General features: G+C 32.2%; 2 protein-coding genes and 1 non-coding gene across 3 annotated transcripts; 1 reads left to right on the top strand and 2 right to left on the bottom strand.

The window, feature by feature from the left end:
• Positions 1 to 799: 799 nt before the first annotated feature.
• LOC123664110 (transcription initiation factor TFIID subunit 12) lies at positions 800 to 3204 on the top strand. Its single transcript, XM_045598720.1, has 3 exons — positions 800 to 1258; positions 2501 to 2693; positions 3005 to 3204. The coding sequence occupies exons 1-3, from the start codon at positions 1046 to 1048 to the stop codon at positions 3130 to 3132; spliced, it is 534 nt and encodes a 177-aa protein (XP_045454676.1). The 5' UTR covers positions 800 to 1045; the 3' UTR covers positions 3133 to 3204.
• A 604-nt stretch (positions 3205 to 3808) lies between these two features.
• LOC123664109 lies at positions 3809 to 26223 on the bottom strand. Its single transcript, XM_045598718.1, has 4 exons — positions 25717 to 26223; positions 25097 to 25223; positions 24578 to 24753; positions 3809 to 5328 (listed from the first exon to the last, which is right to left on the bottom strand). The coding sequence occupies exons 1-4, from the start codon at positions 26080 to 26082 to the stop codon at positions 5227 to 5229; spliced, it is 771 nt and encodes a 256-aa protein (XP_045454674.1). The 5' UTR covers positions 26083 to 26223; the 3' UTR covers positions 3809 to 5226.
• Trnaq-uug lies at positions 4248 to 4319 on the bottom strand. The gene has a single exon. It is a non-coding gene; the product is annotated as a tRNA-Gln (tRNA).
• Positions 26224 to 26260: the final 37 nt, after the last annotated feature.

Below are 26260 nucleotides of genomic sequence, written 5' to 3' on the forward strand. Positions count from 1 at the left end.
TTTCAGGGAGTACCTGCCAATGAGTTTAAAATGTTTAAATACAAGGTACGCTATCCGGGTCGACACACTGCTGACTTCCACAACGCTGCTAGTGAGAGTGTTGTGGACCAAAAAACCGATGACACCTTGGGAAAGCCTTCCCGGAAGTAGAACAAGTGCCCGGAGTCCAGGATCATCGTATCCTCACTCTCTCTTCGGACTTCAGAGAAGTTCGGTAAGGTGATGGTCCAACCGTAGCGTGCGTCCATTATACGTAGCCAGGTATAGTTTTGTATGGCAGCCTCCCGTAACCCGGTGATTTTTAGCATCCTTTACCCCACCGTTCCCGCGGCCGCTGCCATAGCCGGAAACAGTGGGGCTGCCGGGAACTAAGGGCCAAAACTTTAGACGTGAACACATGGGTTTTTTTTGCCCATTGTCACCACGCTGGGTAGGCGGGCTGGTGACCGCAGGGCTTGCTTTGTCGCACCGAAGACGCTGCTGCTCGTCCTCGGTCTGTGCATTTAAAAAGCCAGCTGTAGAATGGTTATCCCGCCATCAGTCGGCTTCGCTAGTTCCATGATGGTATTGGAATTTTGCTAACCCTTAGTTGCCTCTTACTACACCGACGGGATGAGAGGGGGTGGCTAAATTCTATAGTGCCGTAGCCACACAGCAATGGCACATTTCTCTGTTAGATACTATAATCAGTGAAAGAGCGCTATCCACAACCGGTGAAACAGGCCTGACCAATGATTAAAAAAAAAAAATTATCTATGTGCCTGACAAACTGAAAGTCCTTCCTGCCTGACGCTGTAACATTGTTTAACTATAATAGTCTGTGGTTGTCGTACCAAAATGTCAAAATGGTAAACATTGTTGTGATTATTGGTATATAATGGCAATGGCATTTTTTCATGTGGCCTGTGGTTAATGTAGTTTAAGTAGGTACAGAAAAATTTTAATGTTATTTATGTGCAGAATTTGTATAATATTTGATTAGAACAATTAGGAATTTAAGGAGACTTAAGAAATTAACCAGAGGAAGTAAAGCAATTATTTTAAAATGTCTAACAATTCTATGGGCCAAGCTCCAAATATGCCAACAATAGGGGCTATGAATACTCAAGGCATACAGTATGTCAACAATCCACTTCAGAGTCCACAGCTACAGAATTCGTCGATACAGGGATCTCCATCTCAGCATAGCCCAATGGGCACTCAGTCTCAAGTCAGTGCCAAAGTTAATCAAGCAGGAGCTGGGGATCAAACAACTCAGGTAAACTATTAAACATTGTTTTTAGAGGCCATGTCCAGCAGTAAACTGCAATAAGCAGTAAAATATCAAAATAAAATAGTGAAAAATATTGGTATCGATAAAAACAAAAAGTAATCATAATTAATTTGCCACAATAATCAACTATCGTATGACAAGTGACAAACAAACGAAACATAAACAACATATGAAACATATGAAAAATGAACATATGAAAAATGTGCTTATTGCTTACTAAAATATTATAAACTATACACAAACATAAACTACATTTTTTTCGCAACTGAGTCTGAACTGCTGAGTTGAGCACTTGTTTATTTTATGTAGATTATTTACTAAACTTATTTTATATGAATCAGGATAAAAAAAAAATTTGTTTTTTGGTACATCTTGTAAGCACAAATTTTAATTTTGCTATGTAGCAAAGTAACAATGAAATACTATATCTACAAGTGTATTTAAGGTAAAAGATTATTAATTTCTCAAAAGAATACAATTGACTTACATGAAAAATTACACACACTGAACATACGTTGGGTACAGCGCAATACAATATATAAACAATTCATAGTTGAGACAAGAAACAAACAATATGGAGGCTAGGATTAAAATATCTATATACAAGTTAACAGAAATATGTGCAGTTGGAAGTGTCATTGTTAGGGATTTACTTTGTGTGTCACTAGATAACAGAAATTAATACTCCTTTCTTCAATATTGAACCTAAGAAGTGCCAACGTATTAGTTGTTTTGCTATATTATATGTATATAATTTCAGTATTTTTTTTGTAAATTAATAATAGTACTTTTTTCCTTGCCAAATTCTATAATTTGTATTTGAGTATTAATTAATTTAAATTCATGTAATTTAATTTTAGATTTGATATTTTTATGAAATTAAAATACTTAGTGCTTAGTTTAATTTAAAAAAAAGTATTTTAACAGCAAAATATGAATGTAGTATATCATATAATTGCAAAAATATAAATGAGATTTTTAAAAATATTATACATTTTATTAGAAAACAAAGTTATAAGAAGAAGTTATAAATTTGTTTATAAAATGTTCAATTTGAATATTTTGTTTGACTTCAGTACTTTTGTAGTATTAATTACAACAAAAAACAACACTTACACAAACATTATTCAATAATTTTAAACATATCCTCTAATTCTATGATCACATAATAAATAAAATTTCTAGTGAATATATTTCGTGTAATGTAAAGTTTTTGTCTTGGTACAGCTTTTAAGCAGACCTCGGCTCCAAGAGCTAGTTAGAGAGGTAGACCCCACTGTGCAGTTAGATGAAGAAGTTGAGGAATTGCTTCTACAGTTGGCCGATGATTTCATTGACACCACTTTAAACGCAGCCTGCTCACTTGCCAAACACAGACATGCTCCGACCGTTGAGCTAAAAGACGTTCAGCTACATTTAGGTGAGATATTCTGATTAATCTTTAGTATTAAGATAAGTAAGGATAATACTTACTTTTAAGGTGTATCGTAAATATCATTACTACTTACTTCTGTTGTCTTTTCTTGCAAGCTGTCAAATGTGTGAAGTTTAATTGTTAGGTTTTCTGAAATTTTCTGAATTTTTTTTCAATAGTATAGCTAGCTATTAGAGTTGAGCTTATAACTAAATGCGATTCTTTTATATTTATACAGATTATTAATGTATTTAATATTTATTTATTTATATATCATATTGTAATATCTTTAGAAAATTTTGCTTTAATTTCACCAGAGCGGCAATGGAATATGTGGATTCCTGGTTTTGGAAATGACGAACTACGACCATATAAACGTGCAGCTGTCACTGAAGCACATAAACAAAGAATGGCTCTTATCAGAAAAACTATTAAAAAATACTAATTAACCAATTCTTCTCTTTTAAGTTTATTTTTAGATAGATTTAAAAGACGTTAATAAAACTCTCATCTATCATAGCTTGTTTTCATTTCATTTACCTAAGATTTAATGTGCAATATAAACAAAAATAATATTTGGGAATCACATTTTCACCTATTATTATATATTCATGTTATCTTGAAAATCTATTAACTGATCCCTTCCATTATTGTCGAAAATTTGAAAAAATAAAAAGTATTTACTATGTATAGTGTTATACTATTTTTTATTTGAAAGTGTGATATCTCTTAGGATGTGGTAATGAATATTTCACTACCATCCTTATAATTGTCTCGAAAAGAATGATCTTAATGGTGAGCAAGATTATCAGTGTATATTTGTCATGTTTTAAACAACATGGTTAAATAACCCATTTTTTGTAAAAACAATAATGTTCTACCTATTAAATTATTATGATCTAAGAAGTTTGTACAAAATATTACTAATATTCTAAAAATAGAAATCTGAAAACATTCAATAAAATACTGGTAAAGTAAAAAAAATAAACAATAAATTTAATCTCCCACAATTTAATCAATGTTTATTTATTAAATCAACACACAAAATTATAATAAAATTAAGTACCATCAAACATATTAAAATTGCTTATAAGGAGTATTAAAATAAATAATGCGTAAAATACTGGTAAACAGAATCAACACAGTTGTGAGGCTTACATTTTAATGAATAAATATATAAATTTGGAATGTCAATGTTATTCCTCAATGTCACCAATCATACATGACTACTTACCATTGTTTAAAATTTATAAAATACTGAAAATGAAGTCTAATCCTAAAAAAATAAACATTTTAAGCCTTATTCTAAAGCCAATCTTGTCATGACTATGCCTCACTAAGTTGCAATTGTTTTAATACTTAGGTCTACAGAGATTTAATAATAAAAGTATCTGACATTTATTTATTTACTGTGCCTAATTTCTCTATAGCAGAATCCAATACTATTATAAATTAAAATTTTGTAATAGAAGTTGTTTTATAACATTAATTACATTAAAAAAAAACAATTCTGACAAAATTATAACAAAAACTTGCATTATTAAAAAATAAAAAAAGTCCAGGTTCCACCGAGATTTGAACTCGGATCGCTGGATTCAAAGTCCAGAGTGCTAACCATTACACCATGGAACCGATGTGATGTCTATCGAAACAATCGAAGTCTTTTTGAGTCTGATATTCTTTTCTAATCATTCTTATTTATTTAAAAACACTTGAATGAATACAGTAGCTTTAAGAAAGTTGTATTTTTGTACGAATCAAATACTGGCTCCGGCGAATTACCAGGCAAACCCATACTATACGATACATACTCGTATCGCCACATTTTTTTTGTGAATTTATCGATTTCTTTTAAAATTTCCTTTCACATAAATCGTGTCCTGATAATAACGGACACAAAAACACAAAAAACAAATACTGAATTTGGTGCAGTCGTTCAAAAGCTATCCGCGAATACATATTTCGGCGATTCGTTTTTATTTGTATTGATTTTTTATATATTGAATATTGCGTTAATTTGAAAATGTCATTTTTAAATTCGTCAATAATATCTAAGATCAAATACTTTGTTAGCACGCTGAACTTTTTACTCTTAATTTAATGAAGATGAAAATAATATCTTTTATTACAAAAATTAACTTCAACATTACACATTAAAAATGTAACGCAATAAATACGCGAAGCACATAAATAGCGTCGCGCATGTTTTTTTTTTTCTGCACAATATACTTATAAGTGTAATTTATTCATTGAATACATATACTAAAATATATAATAGATATGTGTATACATTAAACTTTTTAATTGAAAGATAAAATACTGAGTCATTATTTTTATCAGACTGATAAAAACAAAAAATGTACCTAAACGTTAAGTATGCTTATGCAGCATAATTTGTAAAATTAGGTTAATGTTTTACAACTAACTGGTAATGAAAGAAACATTTTTCATAATACTACAATCCTATCGAGAGCACTCGATAAAAAATTTAAAATTTGTCAAGCCTAGTTTCTTCCTTCCGAAAATACTGTTTTTTTTTTTACTGCACACAAGCTGCTTCTTCATTTTCAGGGATATAGAGATGATCGGAAGGGTCCAGCTTCTGCCATTGTAGGAATTTCGATTTAATAGTCACGGGCTCCTGAAAAGATTGTTTTATTGTTAATAGTAGAACAATGATTCGTATGTGGTTTTAAAATATTAAATAGATCAGGTGTAGATATAAATTATCACAAGTATTTGACGATGCGTTGGCGTAACGGTCATAAAAGAAGAAAAAAAACGTTAAATCGATTTTATCTCACTGAATCATTCCAGATTATTCTGTCAATCCAGTCAGAGTTAGTATATTATATTGATATAAATATTTACGTCGCTAAAGTGTAAAAGATATGTTTTGTATATCTTAGTCTGTACTAATCTATTACTAATATTATAAACCTGAAAAGTTGGTTTGTTTGTTTAAACGCGCTAATTTCAGGAACCACAGGTTCGAATTGAAAAATTCCTCCGAGTTGGATAACCCATTTAATGAGGAAGGTTATGCTTTAAGAAGAAAGGCAATTTTTTCCTTAAATCAAGACGGGTCAAAACGCGAGGCACAGCTAGTTATTTATATATTTATATTGTAAAACTCGTCGTTCATAGGGGACTTTTCTTTAAAGTCAAGATAATGAGAATGATTGATATCAATGATTAATGATGCATTATTTATAAAATTATCAATAAAATAAGTATAAATGTATACATACGTATATATATATATATATATATATATATATATATATATATATATATAACGACTTTATCTTTATAATTTACATATTACAAACTGGATAAAAATATTTTACCCAGATCAGTAGATACACAATTTAGTAGTTAAGTTTATACTTTACCCCTTGTATTGTTTGCATTTTATATGACTCTATAACACATTCTTGTTTAAATATATAAAGATAAATGTGATACGTTACTAAACTAACGTTAATAAAGAAAACCTTTTTCATGAATTTTATTGCGACCATCCAATACCTATAGACTGTTTCGATTACTTATATTTATACATACTTAATGAAAGATAAAAAGCTATTAAGTGTGTATTTTAATAGACTTCTATGCTGTTGTTTTAAATCTATACAGATAAATAAAGTTTGAGTGTCTGTTTATAATAATAAATAACCGCCTTTTTACTAGATGCATATGGATGTATTCACGTTACATATACATACCAAAATGACATTTTTTATAATTTTTATCTGTCTGACTGTTTGTTCCGGCTAATCTCTGAAACGGCTTGACCGATTTCGACGTGACTTTCATTGGCAGATAGTTGATGTAATAAGGAGTATTTTAGGCTACTTTTATTTTAGAAATTTATTTATTTTATAACTGAGAATTGCACAAAAACTTTTTTGTTTAATTCCACGCGGACGAAGTCGCGGCCACAGCTAGTAAAAAAATAAGTGTTTACGTAACGTGTAAATTACGTATAATCTTTAAAATAAAACGAAATTTGAGCGATTTGATAAAGTAGCTCAATTTGAAAAACAAAAAAAGGAATTTAATGAAACCTTTAGGACTTCAAATAAGTATAATTTAATCCGAGAAATTATTCACAAAATGAACTTGATAATTCCATAAGTACTTTTATAGACTCCTTTCCATTCCAAAAGGCACTTGTTTGTATTCGTTTACACACCAATAAACTGCGTAACACAAACTCTGGAAATCATACATGTGTCAATGTTTATATAATTATATGTATTTTAGTTTTTTTTCATTTTCCTTTTTATCTGAACGCTTTTAGACTGACTTAACATAATCAAAGTTTTATAAATTTTACTGATCAATATAATAAAGTATAATTTACGTTATTACTGTGTTTTTTTAAATGATTTTATAGACAACACGTGCGATTTCACACGCGATTATAGCGAAGGTATTTTAAAACTATCCTCCCATTATTATAATTAAGCACACATAATTTTAATTTTAAAAAAATATTAGAGTTCATACGCTTCGAAAGACGAATAGACTGTGTGGTACTGTGGTACGTGGTACCCAACCTTGCACTTCTGTATCTAAACTGACGGTTAGCTAAACCCATGGTAGTTGCTATCACGCTACGCAGTAGTTACTCATGTGCCAGTCTAACTTCGTCTCTTCGTCGTCTTCGTCGTCTATATTTTACTATAACTGTATTAGTTGATCAAACAAACGAAGTTTTATCGTGAACTTATAAATTTTACTAAGAGTTAGTTGCTATATATCTGCTAATAATATATAAAACACTTGTGTTTGCGGTGTTTGTTGCTTACCGTCTCCGAAACAGCTGCACCGACTTTTATAAAACTTTGTGTGCATATAGGATAGGTCTGAGAATCAGCCAATTTTTATAGCCCTAAATGATAAGGGTGACCCAAACATTTTTTTTTAAATAAGAATATATTTTTATTTTATTATGATTTTGCACTGAAAAATACATACAACTCTAAATTTTCACCCTTCTACGAAAACCACAATTTTTTTATAGCGTTTAGCGGCAAGACGTACAACGTTTGTCGCGTCAGCTAATAAATGTCTCATTATCTATGAATCTTTAACTCGAATAAGTCTATTATTACGATCAATCATTATTATGTCACAATAGCGACCGGCGATGTAATTGCCTAGGAACCCTCATGGGTGTCCAAATGAACACTAATATTTTATTCATAATCTGATGTATGGTTTCGGAGCGCATAGAGGACAAACATAGAAACTGATTTTTATTGATATAAGTAGATAGAAGATGGATGATGTCGTGAAAGGAATTTACATTTGGTATTTTATCAAAAGTTAATTCTGTTTCTATTTATGAATATTATTGTTTTTATATTTGTAATATCATTATCACTCCGATAGCATTGTTTTCTAATGACTATAACAAACTTAGAGGTGTGTCTGACAAGTGCGTCACATTTAAGACGATATAAGAACTATCGATAAAATAACTGTTTATAGCTCCTGCAGATAAAAAATTGCAACAATAGGTTTTAAGAACGTAACATAAATATTGACAACATTTTAAAAGAAATAAATTAAACTGAAATACAATTGCGTTCTTTCTTGAAACTAATCATGAAATGTAAATCCGTTAAATCATAATCTTGTTTGTGTGATTCTTATGAGAATAAACATCCTATTTTTTATTTTCTTCATTTTGCTACTAATCAGTGGTGTAGCCCCTGTACCAAATTAGTTGGGGGTCCAAATGAAGGGTAAAGATTTCTCACAAAAGAAACAAAAATGCTTGCATTAAATTAAAATAAATATTTATAGATCAATTCCTCCTAGAAATTGAAGAAATTGAATTGCTAGGCTAAGCCTTTAGCCCGCGGGCCCCGTATCATCGATACGGCTGATATGGCGGTAGCTACGCCCCTGCTACTAATGTATGTAGTATTAGTATCTATACATAAAAATGTTACCTTTATAGTCCTACAGGCTACAATTCTACATTTGTATATTAAATTGCAGAAAATTGTATTTATTTTAACAAGTTCTTATTGGTTAAATGTTTTCATTTTATTGAGGTTAGTCTTTTTTACTAGGTTTTCAGGGTTATTTCTCACCTGGTTACTGCATTAAAAACAAAACATACCGTATTAAAAACATTATCTAATAAATTCTCGTGTCGCGGTGTTTGTAGTTAAACTCCTCCGAAACGGCTTGACTGATTCTCATGAGATTTTGTGTGCATATTGGGTAGGTCTGAGAATCGAACAACATCTATTTTTCATCCCCGTAAATGTTAAGGGTAGTCCACACCCATTTTTTTTTAATTTTTAGATAAATTATTTATTCTTTATTTTATTATGATTTGGCATTGAAAAATACATACAACGCTAAATTTTCATCCTTCTACCACCAACACCTATTTTTAAATAGCGTTTAGCGGTAAGACAACGTTTGCCGAGTAAGCTAGTATATTATAATATAAGGTACTTCTGGGATCATTAAATCATTAATTCTACAAACGCTGCGAACAATTGCCAACTACTAAATAGCCAAGGTAATAACATCCGAGCTATTTGAGGACACTTTGTATAAACAAGCTGTAAGCCTTGATGTTTTTATTACAGTAGTGTTTGCTTGTATGGTATTATTATTCCGTAGTAAGCGAACCGCGCGATTTCACTCTTGTTTATGTTTACTACTTCACTCATTATATCGTAGTAATCTATGTGAAGTATTTTATTCTACATTTCACTTCATGTTAACAAGTTTTTCTAAACAAAAAAATTGGACTAGTAGATACGACACCTAATGACGGTAACGTGTGTAACTATAAGAAAACGAAATTGTTGTAGTAAAAAATTATAATAATTCGAAAAAATTAAAAAAATTATAAAAATTTATTTTCATCTTTGTTTATAAAATTCGCGGATTGAGACATATAACTTTAAAGGATTTGTACTTCTGTTTTTTAAAAAGATTGGTTTAGCAACGAATGAGATTAGTTAATTACATCACACTTTAGATTATAAATTTATCACAATTTCCTTGTAGATAAAATTGTCCATATATAATTAAAGTAGCTGATTATATCATATTTGCCCAACGCGACGCGGAAAAACACGCTTCAGCCTGTAATATCCCACTGCAGAGCATCTTTCTCATCATCTCTTTCCCTATATAGGAGAAGAATCAGAGCGAAAATATTCCCTACTATGAGTAACGACCGCTATCAAGTGTACATGATAACAACCAGGACCGACGGCCTAACGTGCTCTCCGAGGCCACTGGCGAGGCCCACAAGGACTGCACAAACGTCTCGCTCACACGCACCGGATTAACTTGAAGGACAATAGCCGATCCGTTAGACCTACTACCTGAACCTTTTCAACTATGTTTTTTTCTATGAGTTTAAATACAACCCTAGGTTGTTATACCTCATTGGATAGCTCATAAAATGTAGATGTTTTTAAGCACATCTGCAGAGCAAGTGCCATAATAATTTTTTGAGATATCCAGAAAAGAAAAATATTTTTTTATAATTTGTACTTATTTTCTTAAGTTTCGATCGTCTACAACGACCTATTTAGTTAATTTACGTGCAATTTTAGTCATTGAGGTCATTAAGCATCTCATTCTTCATGTAAAAAACCAAAAAAATAATCATGAGAGTCAAAAAAATTCAAAATATTCAGTTCAATAGCCGAAAAATTGGGCATTTTCATAAAAAAAATTAAAACTCGAATATCTCGAAAACGGTTAAGTTTAGGATGGGGGGTTCCATAGTGAAATCATTCAGAAATGGTGTGTACTACACGCCCTTAACGGATCTAGGTCGACTTTTCCTGTAACCCTGTATACATAATATAATACAGCAAAATATAACAAAATATAACGGAAAGAATTATAATAATAATTGTGTTTGCACGCAAACGAAACAAAAACCGACTTCAATTATATCGACAAGTAATACAACGTAGATCGACGAAAAAATAGTCAAGTAACTACGCGTTATCAAAGATTCCTCAAGAAGTAGTTATCGGATCTCGATAAAATTTATATGCGACCACATGATAAACATCAACTTTCGATTAAATTAAAAATTAACAATATAGGTACACCCAGTAAAAAGTAATTGCGGATTTTCGAGAGTTTCCATCGATTTCTCTGGGATCTCATCATCAGATCCTAGTTTCCTTATCATGGTACCAAACTAGAGATATCTCCTTTCCAACAACAAAAGAATTATCAAAATCTGTACATCCAGTAGAAAGTTATGCGGTATAATACAACGTAGGTCGACGAAAAAAGCCTCAAGTAAAAACGCATTATTAGATATAACTCGAAAAGTAGTAGTTAGATCTCAAATAAATTTAAATGGGACCAAATGACACACACCACCTTTCGATTAAAAGAAAATTTGTCGAAATCGGGACACCCAGTCAAAAGTTCTGAAGTAACATACAAAAAAATAAAAATAAAAGAAAAAAATACAGTCGAATTGAGAACCTCCTCCTTTTTTGGAAGTCAGTTAAAAAGTGATAAAATAATATGACGTTACTGCTCAGTCATTGCGGCCGATATTCTCCTGATTAAAAAGATATTTTTTTACGGAGATTTTGAAGGAGTCCTTAGAGGGCGCCTTCCTGATCTCTTCAGGTAGTCCATTCCACAGTCTCACGGCAGTAATAACGAAAAAGTTTGACATGAATCCTGATCGGTGTGATGGGAATGTTAACAAAAGGTTTTCGGTGGAGCGCCGTGGCTTATCATGAGCGTCGGCTCTGAGCAAAAATTTACTAAATACATAATCGGTTTAGTTACCATTGTTCAGAATTGAGTACAACATGCAGAGAATTCTCATCGATTTACGGCCCCGTATCGTAAGCCAGGTTTGTATTTCTAGAAGGTTTAATTGAGATCATCCACGACGAGTATATTGGACACTATTCGTTTTCAACAAACAGAATGATTAACGTGCATTGAGAACCCTGACCTTTGACTAAAATACTTAATTGGTTTCACGAGCTGTCCGGTCGAGTGACCATCAGTTGTTGTTCCTATTTTAATTTTATTTGTACTACAGTAGACAATAAAAATTGACTGGTAATTGAAGTAATGAATCTATTTTAATAAGTCATTTGCCATTTGATAGTGACATGAAAAAGAAGTAACATAGATTTGTATTTTTAATACATATTCAACTACACTACAATGCATAATTGCAGAAAAGTCATTAATAATAATTGTGTTTGCTCGCAAGCGAAAAAAACCGACCATTTACATCGACAAGTAATACAACGTACAACCAAGGGATGTATAGGTTATAATAATAAAAGTTTTTTAGTTATAGATCAATTAAAAATATTACAATTTACCAAATATAATACTGATTAATGCGAGACGTAGGTATAATTAAAACTGTTTGACGTATAATGAAAACCTATGTAGGTTACAATTATGAGTCAAAACAGTTTTCCTTTGTATGCACGTAATAGATAATTATTAATTTTCCTACATATTTTCTTTATATAATATTATTTTTATAACGTTGTTTAATTTAATTATACTTAGTTTTTCTGGTGGCAACACTTCACTTGATTTATAATCTTTAAAACAGTGAAATGTAGATGATTTGACATTACGGCTTGGGCTAGGTTATAAATATCGTATGTCGGTAGGCAAAGCCCTCTTTTCCCTGACGAGCCGCCGACCAGGACTAAGATAAGTACAATAAGATATTTTATTACATTCCCAGTATGTAATTAGTTGTTCTGCTTATATTTATCTACCCTTGTAACCTATGCTATGTATTTCTTAATTCTTATAATGTTGAAATTCAAGTTATTAAGTTATATTCATATTATAACTATTTTTGTGAGTTTGTACTGTGTAATAATGATGATATGACAATAATAATATAATTTAATGGTTACCATTTCCCTTGTCTTATTCACCTTATTCTTTACAATATATTATGCATAAAGTAATAATTAAGTATCATAAATGTGCTTCTTTTGACATTAAAGTAATGGAGGGTAGTTGGACGCTATTTGATATATGATAATAATTATTTCAAATACAGTTCTTTTAATAAGTAATGATCATCAAAGATATAGTTATTTTAATATTAAATTAATAGAGGGTAATTTGAAGCTTTGCAATATATAAAGTAATAATTGTTGTAAACATGGTTCCTTTAATATTTAAGTAAACGAGGGTAATAATAGCTTTTGCAAAACTTTCTCTTTTCTTACTAATTATCTTTATAATCAGTAAAATTCTATCACACGCATGACGCGCTAATCTGAGGAAACACCGGTCCGATTAAGAAAATATATTTGCGTCTGATAGCCTGTACTACGGACGGTTACAAAGTATGAAGCGACTCACTCTCACCTACAAACTAAATCTAATTATATAAAATTCTCGTGTCGCGGTGTTTGTAGTTAAACTCCGAAACGGCTTGACCGATTCTCATGAAATTTTGTCTGCATATTGGGTAGGTCTGAGAATCGAACAACATCTATTTTTCATCCCCCTAAATGTTAAGGGCAGTCCACCCCTAATTTTTAGATAAATTATTTATTTTTTATATTATTATGATTTGGCGTTGAAAAATACATACAACCCTAAATTTTCACCCTTCTACCACGAACCTCTATTTTTAAATAGCGATTAGCGGCAAGACAACGTTTGCCGAGTCTGCTAGTCTAAATATAAACCAATATGTACATATAAAAGAAAATTATTTATAAAAACATCGATTGTTGCTTACATTACCTACTGATAAAGATCAAGAAAAGATGAAAGATTAAAAAAAATACATTACACGTAATGAAGCCATTTTGGAATAAGATTATTGCTATCCATGATACTCGTAAATTATAGTAATTTTAATTATCAAGCCATGGTAATAAAATGCTATCTATGTGGGTCAAATAGATCTAACGTTTTAAATAAGTACACATACATATTATATTTTCTACACAATGAATTTTCCTACGTTATATTTTTATTCATATTTTTTTACGCATTTTTAACCTAGTGGATGCCTCAAGTACATCAAAACCATAGATCGCCCATTCGAATCCGGGCTTGTTTATCTCGATCTGATTTGTATAAGTTTCAAACGACTTCAGAAAAAGGAAAAGTCTTTAATTCTACAGTATTTTATGTGTGTTAGTTATCTCATAACTTTTTACTAACCGCATAAATTTTTATGATTCTTTTTTATTCAAAAACGGGTGCTTTCGTAGGAACTACGTCCCATAACAACTTAAACTGAACTACTTTAGAGTACCAAATACAAGAACAAAAAAAAAATATTAAAATTTTTTTACTAAAATGCCAAGACTCATCACAAAACTAAGAGGAACAAAATCCATCCATCCATCATCACAAACTCACACATTCATAATATTTGATTTATTTTAGGGTATGATTGGCAGTGCTGTCATTATTTCAAGAGTTGATTGGATAAACTTGCCTTTGATTTTATTAAAGCTAACTTCTCCGAATTTAAATCTTATTTAGGTAACGTTTTAATTAGCATTACATCCGTTTATATTATAATATATATATATATATATATATATATATATATACATCCAGATACATTTTTGGCGTCAAGGACAAACTGCGTTATTACGACGTCCCTCAGTTATGCTTACATTTTATATGTTTTTTCTGCGAATGTTGCTTATTTTTTTTATTTTAAATTCCGTGGGTTATATCAATTTCTTTAAATTTCTTTTTTGAGAATATTCTGCTTACAGTTGTGCCCAACCATTTATGAACCCCTTTCATGATACTTATGTTATTGCTTCCTCCATATATCCATATAGCCTCACTTAATGCACCGATTATTTAGCGTCCTATATAAGTAATGATGAAATGAGTGAGAAGTAAGCTGAAATGCGACGTTGCCAGTTTTCTAGTAGGTGTGATCATCTATCGTTAACTTAAGAAATAATTCTATTACGCTCGTTGAAATTTTAACATGTAACGGTCACAGGAACACCTCCAATTTTTCATCTTATAATAGCTCTCTTAATGAGTTGCAACATATATTATATTTAGGCTTTTAACATTTTAATTATTGACGACGTAGCACATCATCAGAAATAAAAATATAATAAATAATTATTTATCGTTGTGTCCATTTGTCATAAGTATTCTTTGACGGTTCGCAGGTTATGTCCACTTTCCTGCGAACCGTCAAAGAATAATAATAAATAATGTTCCCTTATCCTGCCACGGATACTTTCTGTACATTGAAGATATTTAAAAAAAGTGATACGGTCTATGAATACAGGTTACTGAATCGAACATTTTTTTTTATATGTTTGTATGTGTCGTTGTGTCTTCATCACGCCAAAACAGCTAAACGGATTTCAAGTAATTTTAGAACATGGGTAACTGGGCATCCAAGAATACGAGGATATTATTTTTTCTTCTTCGCTGACGAATCTTATAGGTTAATTAAGTTTTATAGCCACAAATAGTTGTGCTGCCTGCTTTTACAAACAACATATTATTATCATTTTCAATATAAAAATGTCTCACGGCTAAAATATTTTTTATACAGACTAAATAGTCTAACTACTTAACTCTATTTCACTAGAATGATTTACCTAAGTCGTCGTCTGGTAAATTTAAACGTCGTCAAACAATATTTACTTATAAAATATAAAATATATCTTTTAAGTAGGTTTCTAATTTTTTTTAAGTGGATAACAATAGTTTATTAAACATTATACATATTTACAATTCACAACTTAAGAATTAAATATTTAAACATTTTTGAATATCATATCAAAAATTGACCGCTCCAGCGGGATTCGAACCCGCGTCTCCGACTGACCGTGTCGTGTCGTTCCATAGCTTAATTGGCTAGAGCGCCGACACGGTCAGTCGGAGACGCGGGTTCGAATCCCGCTGGAGCGGTCAATTTTTGATATGATATTCAAAAATGTTTAGAATTCCTAATGTGAGGGTAACACAAAAATAAAATCGTACAAACTAAATATTTACAGATAGTTTTGGTATAAATCATGTCCGCGTGGAATCGTGTCAAGAATGCTGACAGCATTTTCTCGTTGAATCGCTATGCCGATTCTCTGGGCAAAAAAATGCACCAGCCCTCTTGTCACCAGTGGAGGCAATAAGGCGAGGAGTTATCTCATTTAAAAAAAAATTTAGCACTGCTACTCCAAGGTCCAAGTGTTTCGACTGCAAATGGCACAAATATGTAATTTGAAATTAATGACGAATACTTGTGCCGATTAGTCGTTTCAGCTTTTTCCGCTGTGGCTCCCGCTTTTAAGGCTGTTTTCATGACATGAGAAGGAGCAAGTGTGTCAACGCAGGTTGCGTCCCACAAAAGCGCCCGTCCCCTTTCCCAGGGAACCAACGTCAATCCATCAGGTCTCTTGCCATCATTGCGACTAATTCCAGTAGGCTCGATAAGAGCAGGAACGTCGATGGTGGCAAGACCTTTTTTATGGTATCGTTTAGGGAACCGTGGCGGGAAAACCTACCTGAACTCTTGTTACAGGAAAGGCCGTGTAGTCCGAAAGAATCGACCTCTTTTCCGCACGGAGATCTGTGTTCAAAGCACAGTGGAGCTCCCAACCGGAGACCGAGAGCAATTCTAAAACTTTCATTGTCTAAAAGTTTCAAAAAAATTTTTGACGACATTGCGTGTAGCCTGGATTGGGTCAAAAGCCAGAACAGCTGCAAAAAAACTTCGTATCCTTAATAACAGTATGCGTCAAACTAACGTCCGTATATGTGTTACGTATTGCGTAGCCCTTACCTTATATACGGACGTCGTAAATCTGTATATCTACTATTCGAACCACTACATATTCGACGTCCATGACCAAACCGTCACTAAACAAAAAACACAAATTTTCAGTAGGGGCGCTCAGTAACCAAATAAAAAATCATTGCAAAAATGTATTAAATGTAACAGAACCTTTGTTTTTTCAGATTCAAAGACTGCTACCCAGCCTGGCTTCCATATTCATGCAAAAAAGTATAGATAATGTATATCTATATAATATATATAAAAGCGAAAGGTCACTCACTCATCACGAAATCTCCGAAACTATAACACCTACAAACTTGAAATTTGGCAAGTAGGTTCCTTATAAGACGTAAGCATCCGCTAAGAACGGATTTTACGAAACTCGCCCCCTAAGGGGGTAAAACGGGGGATGGAAGTTTGTATGAAAGTCCTATGTTTTTGAAGTAAGAGACTTGAAATTTTAAATGTATGCTCTATAGATGGTGAGAAGGTGTCCAAATAACATATCTTTTGAAATCAACCCCCTTTTGGGGTTAAAACGGGGGATGGTAGGTTGACTCACTCATCACGAAACTTCCGAAACTATAACAGCTACAAAGTTGAAATTTGGCAGGAAGGCTCCTTTTAGGGCGTAAACATTTGCTAAGAACGGGTTTTACGAAATTCGACCCCTAAGGGGGTAAAACGGGGGTTGGAAGTTTGTATAAAAGACCTATGTTTTTGAAGTAAGAGACTTGAAATTTAAAATTTATGCTCTATAGATGGTGAGAAGATGTAAAAATAATGCATTGTAATCTATATTATATATAAAAGAGAAAGGTCACTGACTGACTCATCAAGAGAACTCAAAAACCGCTGGATGGTCCATCCATCCAGGATGGATGAGGAGGAGGACAAAGATGAAATTTAGAAGGGAGGTAGATTATAGTTAATAGACGTCCGCTAAGAACGGATGTTACGATATTCTATCGCTAAGGGGGTTTAATTGGGGTTGATAGTTTGTATGAAACATATACAGCCTGAAAATAAAACCAAAAATGTAGTGTATGAGGTGAGATGTGGTGAGAGGTTTTATAAAAATAACTATTAAATTATACTAAATTGTGCCTTTTAAAAAGTTACTCAGTTTGATAAGCATTTCAAGTGACTGAAATAAAAAAATAATTTGCGTTAAACATCTTAATAGTAATACATATCTTCATAACCACGAGGACGTAATCGCGGGCAACAGTTAGTGTATTATAAGTCCCCAAAAGTGTATGTGATCGATTCGCTCAAAATTTACTGAACGGATTTTCATGTGGTTTCAACATTGTAGAGAGGGCTCCACCATTGGCAAGAGGAAGGTTTACGGAACGGCTAAGCCGATTTTGATGAGAGTTTCACTGGAAGTTTGCCGGCAAAACTTTGTGACAAACTAATTTCAACGCGGGCGAAGCCGCGGGCACAGCTAGTCTAATATATAAAATTCTCGTGTCGCGGTGTTTGTAGTTAAACTCCTCCGAAACGGCTTGACCGATTCTCATGAAATTTTTTGTGTATATTGGGTAGGTATGAGAATCGAACAACATCTATTTTTCATCCCCCTAAATGTTAAGGGTAGTCCACCCCTAAATTTAATTTTTAATTTTTAGATAAATTATTTTATTTTTTATTTTATTATGATTTGGCGTTGAAAAATACATACAACCCTATGTTTTCACCCTTCTACCACCAACCCCTATTTTAAAATAGCGTTTAGCGGCAAGACAACGTTTGCCAGGTCAGCTAGTTAACTTATAGAAATATTTTTATTTTTATGACAAAATAGTGTCACTTTTCCGTTTAATATGTAAATTCAATTCGTAAAATCGTTAAAGCCTCACTTTTTCCTTTTAAGTGTACTTTTATTTTATTTTACTACTTAAGCAGTATTTTGCAACCGAGTGTCAAATAAGCAGCGACACGTGCGTAGCAACTTCGGCAAACTGTTTTTAAATGATTTGTTTTGACTTATTTGAATATTTCAAAACCTTCAAATACAGTCAGTTTGGCAACGTCGCAATAGGACGTCAAATAATCGGTTGTATCGGAAGAGTTTTAGCAGAGTATACGCTCTGTCGATATACGCGCTAGACTAGCGCTGCACCGTTGGTGCGGAATTTCGCGGAAGTTTTAGTTATACAAATGCAAATGTCTCAACGATTTTTTGCCTTCCGGCGATTTTTGTTGTACAGGTAGCTAGAGCCAAAAGGACTAATGGGACATCGATTAAAAAAGTGGCGTCCGATATGCGGACGTCTAAAGGAGGTGGACGCCAGTTTAGATGCATTTCGGCCCACGTGGGACGCCTAATTATTAGCAGGATGTATATATATATATATATATATATATATATATATATATATATATATATATATATATATATATATTATATTCTAGTTATTAAATAAAGTGTATTTGTATGAAGAACCTCACATAGTCATTACTAAAATTTTCCTGCAATGGGTTTTCTATGAGTTCTGCATATACGCTTCATCATCATCATCATCATCACTTCAGCATACCGCAGTCCACTGCTGGACATAGGCTTCCACAAGTTCGCGCCAAAAATGGCCTTAGTCATATATACTAAATAAGGCCATAACTACTAATTATTAACATACTAATTTATAAAACTACTCTCATTCTTAGTAAAAGCTCTCTATTTATTGCATATTCGAGTACGGTCGTTTAATCGGATTGGTTGCAGGTAGGTACGGATAAAAAATATAGGTACCTTTTTTCCACTTATCTATATTACCTATAAATAAAATTGAAGTGTCTGTCTGTGATTTCAAAATGACTGTTTTTTCAAGTGCATATAGTAAAAAATAATAATGAGTATAATAGATAGAATCTCCCACGCGAACGAAGTCGCAGATACAGTTAGCACAGTCATGATTTAATCATACCATATCACCATAAATCGTCATAGTACAAAAATAATTGTGTTTGCTCGCAAACGAAAAAAAACCGACTTCAATTACATCGACGAGTAATACAACGTAGATCGACGAAAAAATAGTCAAGTAACTACGCGTTATCAAAGATTACTCAAAAAGAAGTTATCAGATCTCGATAAAATTGATATGTGACCACATGATAAACATCAGATTTCGATTAAATTAAAAATTCTAAACATTTTTGAATATCATATCAAAAATTGACCGCTCCAGCGGGGTTCGAACCCGCGCCTCCGACATACCGTGTCGGCGCTCTAGCCAATTAAGCTATGGAACGATGCACCCGCTCGAGCGAAATTTTCGATATGATAATTTTTAATTTCGGTTTAAGCGAACCGTGGCGCCGTCTATAGTGAGCTCTTTACAGAAACCCGTAACTATTCAAAGTTTCATATTACAATGAAAATCTTTGACAGGAGACGACACCGTGCTATTTTTAATATCTAAGATTTTATTTTTTTGTGTTACCCACATTAGGAATTCTAAACATTTTTGAATATCATATCAAAAATTGACCGCTCCAGCGGGGTTCGAACCCGCGCCTCCGACATACCGTGTCGGCGCTCTAGCCAATTAAGCTATGGAACGATGCACCCGCTCGAGCGAAATTTTCGATATGATAATTTTTAATTTCGGTTTAAGCGAACCGTGGCGCCGTCTATATTGAGCTCTTTACAGAAACCCGTAACTATTCAAAGTTTCATATTACAATGAAAATCTTTGACAGGAGACGACACCGTGCTATTTTTAATATCTAAGATTTTATTTTTTTGTGTTACCCACATTAGGAATTCTAAACATTTTTGAATATCATATCAAAAATTGACCGCTCCAGCGGGGTTCGAACCCGCGCCTCCGACATACCGTGTCGGCGCTCTAGCCAATTAAGCTATGGAACGATGCACCCGCTCGAGCGAAATTTTCGATATGATAATTTTTAATTTCGGTTTAAGCGAACCGTGGCGCCGTCTATAGTGAGCTCTTTACAGAAACCCGTAACTATTCAAAGTTTCATATTACAATGAAAATCTTTGACAGGAGACGACACCGTGCTATTTTTAATATCTAAGATTTTATTTTTTTGTGTTACCCACATTAGGAATTCTAAACATTTTTGAATATCATATCAAAAATTGACCGCTCCAGCGGGGTTCGAACCCGCGCCTCCGACATACCGTGTCGGCGCTCTAGCCAATTAAGCTATGGAACGATGCACCCGCTCGAGCGAAATTTTCGATATGATAATTTTTAATTTCGGTTTAAGCGAACCGTGGCGCCGTCTATAGTGAGCTCTTTACAGAAACCCGTAACTATTCAAAGTTTCATATTACAATGAAAATCTTTGACAGGAGACGACACCGTGCTATTTTTAATATCTAAGATTTTATTTTTTTGTGTTACCCACATTAGGAATTCTAAACATTTTTGAATATCATATCAAAAATTGACCGCTCCAGCGGGGTTCGAACCCGCGCCTCCGACATACCGTGTCGGCGCTCTAGCCAATTAAGCTATGGAACGATGCACCCGCTCGAGCGAAATTTTCGATATGATAATTTTTAATTTCGGTTTAAGCGGTATGTCGGAGGCGCGGGTTCGAACCCCGCTGGAGCGGTCAATTTTTGATATGATATTCAAAAATGTTTAGAATTCCTAATGTGGGTAACACAAAAAAATAAAATCTTAGATATTAAAAATAGCACGGTGTCGTCTCCTGTCAAAGATTTTCATTGTAATATGAAACTTTGAATAGTTACGGGTTTCTGTAAAGAGCTCACTATAGACGGCGCCACGGTTCGCTTAAACCGAAATTAAAAATTATCATATCGAAAATTTCGCTCGAGCGGGTGCATCGTTCCATAGCTTAATTGGCTAGAGCGCCGACACGGTATGTCGGAGGCGCGGGTTCGAACCCCGCTGGAGCGGTCAATTTTTGATATGATATTCAAAAATGTTTAGAATTCCTAATGTGGGTAACACAAAAAAATAAAATCTTAGATATTAAATTAAAAATTATCAAAATCGGTACACCCAGTAAAAAGTTATTACGGATTTTCAAGACTTTCCCTCGATTTCTCTGGGATCCCATCACCAGATCCTGGTTTCCTTATCATAGTACTAAACTAGGGATATCTTCTTTCCAACAAAAAAAGAATTATCAAAATCGGTACATTCAGTAGAAAGTTATGCGGTATAATACAACTTAGGTCGACGAAAAAAGCGTCAAGTAAAAACGCATTATTAAATATAACTCGAAAAGTACTTGTTAGATCTCAAATAAATTTAAATGGGACCAATTGGCACACACCACCTTTCGATTAAAAAAAAATGTGTCGAAATCGGTCCACCCGGTCAAAAGTTCTTATGTAACATACATTTAAAAAAAAATACAATCGAATTGAGAACCTCCTCCTTTTTTGGAAGTCGGTTAAAAAATGGCCAGACTTTACTTTTGAGGTCAATTTGAGAAAAAAAAAATCATAACTCATTAAAAATTTAATGTGGGATTCAAAACTTATAAGGAAACATCAGAAAAAAAAAAGTAATTGATATTTTGTTTGCAGTTTATAAAATAATTATATATAAAGATTCTATGCATTAAAATAAAGTTTAACATATATAAAATTACAAATATGCTGAACTTAATTTGCATGGACTTGTGAAAATTTTATATGTATTGTTACCTTAGAGATCTTAACCATAATTAACGTAATCAATTCAAGGCTATTGCAATTAAATATTCAAAGTTAATAATATATAAAAATTATTGGCAGTAGTTTATATACACGTAGTTTTTAAACGTTTAAGTAGTTTTAGTTGTGTATGTGTTGAGGAAAGGACAATGTTCCACTTCCAAAAGTTTTTTCATGTTATTATCACTCTATGAATTTAGGATGTCTTTTTGTCTATGGCAGTTTTGTAATAATAATAGAAAAAGTAAGATTTGTAAGTGGTAAATATGTAAATGAAGAATATAAAAAATAAAAGAAAGTGTTGAAAAGATAAAAGCTTTATTACTATTCCTCGATCCTGCCAAAATCACTAACAGTATGTTTGGTTCAAATTGAAAAATTGTTGTTAAAATTATTATTATTTTTTTTTTTTTGTATAGTCCATTTACCGAGGAAGGTTATAAGCTATATATTTTAATAGGTTTTTTCCTCAAATTTACGCGGGTAAAACCGTGGCGCCGCTAGTATGTTGTAATTGTAAAATATGGTGGGAAGGAATAGATACTCGTTACTTCTTTATACAAAAACTAGGTACTGAAAAATTGTGACAAAACTACAACGTGTTTAGTGACATGACACATAAATGCATGCAGATTGACACATAAATTACATTTTTGCCTATGTTTCTAGTGTTGGGACCCGACTAGAAAAAAGGTCAGGCTCAACCAGATCATGTATCTGGACCGGATCAGGATAGAATGAGGCATGCCAGATCCGGCAAGCTCTATCAGGACCAGGTCTGGTCCAGACAAGGATAGCCTGATGTAAAATATATTCAAGTATGGTAAGGCCTACTGGATCAGGACCCGGTCCGGTCCAGATCAGGATAGCCTGATGTAAAATATAATCAAGTATGGTAAGGCATACTGGATTAGGACCCGGTCCGGTCCAGATCAGGATAGCCTGAAAGAAATTACGCGAACTGTGCGTTTTTAAGTGCACTTAGTATATATACAGTTACCAGGACAGTCTAGCAGGAAGTCCATTTCTACACAGTGGAACAGTCGTAAGTAATAGGAAATAGTTATTTAGTAGTTAATTATTAGAAGTTAATAAATAAAATTTAGATTTCCTGATTTGGACCCGATCAGGAAATCTCATTTCATCCTGATCAGATCCAGACCAATCATCTGCGTTATATGCCTTATCTAGTCCTGATCAGGCATGTCTGGTCCGGTCCTTCTAAGGAAGGCGAAAAAATTTCTACTTGGGGACCTGGGGAGACTAACTTACCTTGCCAAGTAGTTAGTCTCCCCAGGTCCATTTGAATCCAATAAATGTACTAATAAAATTGATGCCACATTAATTACTAGCTTGAGAATGAATTAGTACCTTATTGTTAATGAATGTATGTTATACTTAATGAATGACTAAGTCATGTTGTATTTATTAGTATATTACACAGCTTTGAACGCAATTTCGAAAAATAATTATGAATACTTTTTCCGTATTTAGTAGGTATAAGAAGACACTGTATTTATACAATATTTTTGTTACTACCCTCTGAATGTTTTAATTTTTTTTTTTATATCTGTATTGCCTCTGTTATGTTTATGGAGAAGAAGTTGAAATGTTTTTATAAATTCCAATTATATTTTCTATTTTGTGTCATGTTTGTGTCCTATACCTAAAGGTTGTCTGGAGAAGATCGCTCTTTCAGCGATAAGACTGCCTTTGTACATCTTTCATTTTATGTTTTTTTTTGTTGTTTCTTTTAATGGCGTACAATAAAGAGTATTATTATTATTATTATTATTATTATTATTATATTATTTTTATTCGAAATAAAGAAGTCGTAAGCCTCACAAATTTAAAAAAAAATCCTAATAATATGCTTATATCTTTTCCTAAGATAAGCAACTTAATAACTATTTTCTGAGTGATGCACAAGTTTATAAAATAGTTTATAGACTTGCATCACTCAGAAAATAGTTCAAAAATGCATAAAATGATTGCCAGATGTTAATTTAATTTTCATACTCAGAATAAGCAACAGATGATCAAACAAAATTATCATTAATATTTGTAAAGCTATTTAAATATATTCTTTCACCATTATAGATTGCAATAGAAATGTCTTTCCTACCATCAACATTCCTAAACTCAATTATCTTAGTACCTACTTCTTTTACAATTTAAACTAATTACTATAATAATTACTAAAATGAATCATCCATAAATTTTCATAGAATTTAACTTTATACCTTCTACTGTTATTATATTCCAATACCTGTATATCTATTAATATTACAATAAAACTATTTTTTTTTCAATTGTCATATGAACTAATTCTGGATATAAATAAGTTCTAGAATTAAGTAAATGTATGTTTATATTATTGATATAAATAAAAAAAAAACTTACCTTAGCAATCAACTTTCCATCTTCTCCAATTAAAAATTCTTCAAGGCCGAAAACAAGAGGTGACGCATTTCCGAGATGGAAAATTCTAGATGAAGTCCCTCTGGTAACTCTAAACTCTATTGTTTTTGCCATTAGCACTGTGGTTATCATGAATACTGATTTTTTGCCCTTCAAAGCTGAAATAGAACTTTTTATCAGTCAACATAAAATCGTTAAATAAAATATCCTTTTATTTTATCTATAACAAAAATGAGATAACAGCATGTAATAAGTGATTTTGTGAGCTTTTTGTTATAATTTTTTAATGTTTTTAAAATATCACAAATGTTGAAATGTAGATTTTTATTTATTATGAAAGATAATTAAAAAGTTATGAAATTTTAGGTACAATGGCTTTATCTAATTAAAAACACTAAGTTTTGGACATAAAAAATATTAAACCTCTTTAAAATATTTATAAATATTCATTAGTTTCATGTTCACGTTACTAGTAAGTAGTTAGTACTTCGCAAAGCTTACCTGCATTATTCTCCACATCTAGATAAATGTTGTTAACAAAATTCTTGCCTTTGGGAATTATGGCACGGGTGAAATTTACCATAATAACCCTTACTTTATTTTTTATTGCCTCATCTTGCAATGTTATCTGCCAAAAAAAATAAAATTTTTGTTTATCGATTTATTTTTTAAAGTATGCTTACAGTTTTTTAATAAAAACAAAAAAATAAATCTTTTTCACTTTATTACAAAATAATATTAAACGAATGAATGATTTTATAGATTTTATTATATATATGTATATTTATATAGTTTATTAAAGTCAATGCAAAATTTCTAAAATTGTAATCTATTATTTTTGTATTTTTTTTCTAAATTGAGCTGCAGTTGCGAAATGCTATGCAATGAAACCTTATTTATACACTCTGTCACGAAGTCATTGAATAAATTTATGCACTATATTATTAGTTTATATTATACTTATTTAGATTACAATTTTGTGATATTGATTTAAATATATTATGTAAATGATTATAATTTTTTTACGTGACCCTTTGACCGAATGCAGGATAACTCAAGGAAATGGAATAATAATAATCTATGGTAATTAAAACTATTAAACTATCTGCATTAAAAAGTACCTTAACACTTTCATGAGGAAATTTAAAGTCAGTTTCAATAAAGTTTTCCTCGTCCAGCAAGTCAACATATTCAGGGTTAGATTTCTCCCTATTAATATTCTTCTTTAGCACACCGAGTGGCGTAAACATTTTACCGTTTATTTCCTTTTCGTTTGGTACAAACAAAGACGTAACATTATAAAGTTCAGCTTCAGTGATATGCGGGATGCAGACGAGCTGGTTGCTACCGATTTCAATTTCAATTTCATCTCTGATAAAAGGCCAAGCATCTTCTAATTTCAGTGACTTTAAATTTTCCAAACTCACGTCTTTGCGGATTTCATGAGAATATAGAGATTTAACAACCACTTTAAGTTTTTTCGGCATTTTCTCTCAGCTTAATATCGAGCGACACAATACACGTACAACTCGCTATAATCACAACAAACGACTACAAACTATAGTTTTTGTTTTCTAAAAAATGTGGTAGCGTAGCGAGAAGCAGTATTGATTAATTGCATGAGGAAAAGAGATAGAACGCAAATGTTTTCATATTATTATCTAA

The sequence above is a fragment of the Melitaea cinxia genome, chromosome 21, assembly GCF_905220565.1.
Source record: "Melitaea cinxia chromosome 21, ilMelCinx1.1, whole genome shotgun sequence".
NCBI classification, from domain to species: Eukaryota; Metazoa; Arthropoda; class Insecta; order Lepidoptera; family Nymphalidae; genus Melitaea; species Melitaea cinxia.

Excerpts from the sequence above, each read along its gene's own strand:
- LOC123664109 (XM_045598718.1), bottom strand. The coding sequence starts at position 26,082 with ATGCCGAAAAAACTTAAAGTGGTTGTTAAATCTCTATATTCTCATGAA. Across the intron at positions 25,224-25,716 it reads TTCCTCATGAAAGTGTTAAG|ATAACATTGCAAGATGAGGC; the intron begins GTACTTTTTAAT and ends TTTTTTTGGCAG. Across the intron at positions 5,329-24,577 it reads ATGGAAAGTTGATTGCTAAG|GAGCCCGTGACTATTAAATC; the intron begins GTAAGTTTTTTT and ends CAATCTTTTCAG.
- LOC123664110 (XM_045598720.1), top strand. The coding sequence starts at position 1,046 with ATGTCTAACAATTCTATGGGCCAAGCTCCAAATATGCCAACAATAGGG. Across the intron at positions 1,259-2,500 it reads CTGGGGATCAAACAACTCAG|CTTTTAAGCAGACCTCGGCT; the intron begins GTAAACTATTAA and ends GTCTTGGTACAG. Across the intron at positions 2,694-3,004 it reads AGACGTTCAGCTACATTTAG|AGCGGCAATGGAATATGTGG; the intron begins GTGAGATATTCT and ends TAATTTCACCAG.